The sequence below is a fragment of the Labeo rohita genome, chromosome 11 (genome assembly GCF_022985175.1).
Source record: "Labeo rohita strain BAU-BD-2019 chromosome 11, IGBB_LRoh.1.0, whole genome shotgun sequence".
NCBI lineage: Eukaryota > Metazoa > Chordata > Actinopteri > Cypriniformes > Cyprinidae > Labeo > Labeo rohita.
The window spans coordinates 28417698-28420471 of record NC_066879.1 but is presented as its reverse complement, the minus strand read 5'-3'; the positions used below and the strand labels follow the sequence as shown (position 1 = coordinate 28420471).

The 2774-nt window shown below is 37.1% G+C and overlaps 1 protein-coding gene across 1 annotated transcript; it reads left to right on the top strand.

The window, feature by feature from the left end:
- The first annotated feature begins 656 nt into the window (after positions 1-656).
- On the top strand, positions 657-2568 carry il10 (interleukin 10). Its single transcript, XM_051122915.1, has 5 exons — positions 657-824; positions 975-1031; positions 1274-1429; positions 1864-1926; positions 2035-2568. The coding sequence occupies exons 1-5, from the start codon at positions 657-659 to the stop codon at positions 2128-2130; spliced, it is 540 nt and encodes a 179-aa protein (XP_050978872.1). The 3' UTR covers positions 2131-2568.
- The last annotated feature ends 206 nt before the right edge of the window (positions 2569-2774 follow it).

Below are 2774 nucleotides of genomic sequence, written 5' to 3'. Positions count from 1 at the left end.
AGTTAATTGTCACCCAGAAACCACACTGGACCCCTCACAGTCATCTCTGTATGTGTAAGTTTATGCTCACCTGTGAGAGTTGGCTCAATGCATACACAGGGCTTCCACCATCTGCGTAAAAACAAAGGTCAGAGATGAGACTTCTATTCAGTTCACTGCTTCTGTCTGAGAAACTTACAGAAGATTCCCGCAACTGCCAAAAAAAATGGACAAGGTTAAGTCATATAAACACAATTAAATTATATAATTTTCACTTTCCATAAATTAATTTACACAGATGAATCCATTATATTTGATCTGTTTTGGTCGCTAGATAGACAGATAGACAGACAGATAGATAGATAGACAGATAGATAGAGTTTTTTAAAGTTTTATTTTATTGCTGACTTCATCTTAAATTAGCCATCCAAGTTCAATTTTCCTATAACTTCTGTATTCCAAAAAGAGAGAGAAAAAAAAGGTCTGTGAAGGTGATGACACAGTGTAAAGACAAATTGCCAGTAAGTCAACACCCACCCCCCCCCCACCACCACCACAGAAAGCTAGATAGGAATTTTCAGGGGTATAAAATAGCGGCACCCCAAAGCTAATCTTTACATCTCCTTTTGTGGACTGAATATCAAGAAAGAATCAAGAACAAAAAAGAGGATTGAAGAATGATTTTTACTGGAGTCATCCTTTCTTCTCTTGTCATGCTTCTGCTTTCTGACAGCGCTCAGTGCAGAAGAGTCGACTGCAAGTCAGACTGTTGCTCATTTGTGGAGGGCTTTCCTGTAAGACTGAAGGAGCTCCGTTCTGCATACAGAGAAATACAGAGGTTTTATGTAAGTTCATTTATACTGATTTCAATCTCATTAGAGTGAGTTTAGTCTGAACTTTGTAAATCCCAGCCTGTAAGGCATTTCTACTTTATTTCATGCTATATTGAGGCTTGAGGTTCTCTCTGATGGGTTTTTGTTTACATTTGTTCTCAGGAGTCCAACGATGACATGGAACCATTATTGAATGAAAACGTGCAACAGAACATCAATGTAAGTACCAAACTCCATTCATCTACTCCCACAGTACACTAGCAGCAATTATTCAAATGCAAAATTAGCAACAGCAGAAGTAATCATACTGAAACTAAAGCTTTTGTGCAAGATGCTTGCAAACCAAACTAAAATCTCGCCTAACATCTTGCACCTGCACACTGCTACAGCGGTGCCAAAGTGCGATAACCATGGGTGTCTGAAACAGCTCGTAAAGGATAAATCTCATATACGATTCACAGAGTCCTTACGGATGTCACGTCATGAACGAGATTCTGCGCTTCTACTTGGACACCATTCTGCCAACAGCTGTCCAGAAGAGCCACTTACACTCCAAAACACCAATTGACTCCATCGGAAATATATTTCAGGATCTCAAGCGGGATATGCTGAAATGTGTAAGTCTGTCATTTGATCATTAACATGGTCACATGGTCTTACCGATGTGATTACTTTCACAATCAAAGTAAATTTTTCTTAAACCAGCCACAACACCTCTAAAACCAGACTGACCTGCCTAACCAGGCTGGGAGAACAGCAAACCAGTTTAAAGCTGATTTTTGGATGTTTTTTAAGCAGGGAACTGCTAAAGTTAGGATGTGTAATGTTAGGATGGTGACCGTTATTTTGCAAAAAACGTAGTTCAGGCATCTTTAGGATGTCGAAATAGTGCACGCATGTAGAAAGTCTATGTGGCTTTTTATTGGCAAGAGCTGTTGCAAATCAACCAAAATAAATAGTGATTGCTGCACAATGGTATGGTGAGGCAAAAAAGGCGTTTTTAACATTGCAAACTACATGAAATAACACACTATGTCTCTCTATGTTACAGAAGAATTACTTTTCTTGCCAAAATCCCTTCGAGCTCGCCAGCATAAAGAACTCTTATGAAAAGGTAAGTCTTATACATCAACTTAATGCTAATAATGTTACACCATTATTACACCAAGTATTAAATTAAGTCTGAAAGCTATGCCAAACACTGACATCTTTTTCTCTTTAGATGAAGGAGAAAGGTGTTTCTAAAGCCATGGGAGAGCTTGATATGCTCTTTAAGTACATTGAGCAGTATTTGGCATCAAAGAGAGTCAAGCACTAATAGTATGTCACACTGAATTGTGGCCGAGATGACTTGAGTCAAATCTGAATACTCTGCAAATAATGAAGAAACTATGGACAGGTCAAGCACATACTGTAGGATATGGCACAAATGGACATTTTTTTAACTTATAGCTTGCACATCACAATTCCATCACACTACTTTATGATGCACTGGAATGCCTTCCTCTTCACCAATTGCTGGATGTAACTATGTTTTAGATTAAACTAAAACCATAAAATGTTCTTTAAGTCACATTGACCAGGGTTATTTTAAAATTAGTTGCATTTTGCCAACTTGCTGAAATAACTTGAAAGTGTGTAATAACTTGTTATTGTGTAAATACTGATATTTATGTTATGGATTTTATTTATTTTATTTCATATCATACTTCTGATGCTTATATTTAATTTGTTACAGAAATGTGTCATCAATAAATTATTGCAACTGAACAATGCAACAAACATTTCCATTTTTGGTTAATGTGGTTATTTTTGAGTTCATTCTGGTCTTCTGTTTACTTCCTGCTTCCTACACTTTGTCAAGAGTGAACAAGTTAAATCTACATTCTAAAATGACAAATCATTAAAACAGTGCTCCTGCGACTTATCGCTTAACACTATCATCTACAGGGTGTGTCAAAG

Bases quoted from the DNA above. Each gene is read 5' to 3' on its own strand.
- il10 (XM_051122915.1), top strand. From the start codon at position 657: ATGATTTTTACTGGAGTCATCCTTTCTTCTCTTGTCATGCTTCTGCTT. The intron at 1,430-1,863 runs GTAAGTCTGTCA...TCTATGTTACAG, and splicing joins AGCGGGATATGCTGAAATGT to AAGAATTACTTTTCTTGCCA. The intron at 1,927-2,034 runs GTAAGTCTTATA...TTTTCTCTTTAG, and splicing joins TAAAGAACTCTTATGAAAAG to ATGAAGGAGAAAGGTGTTTC.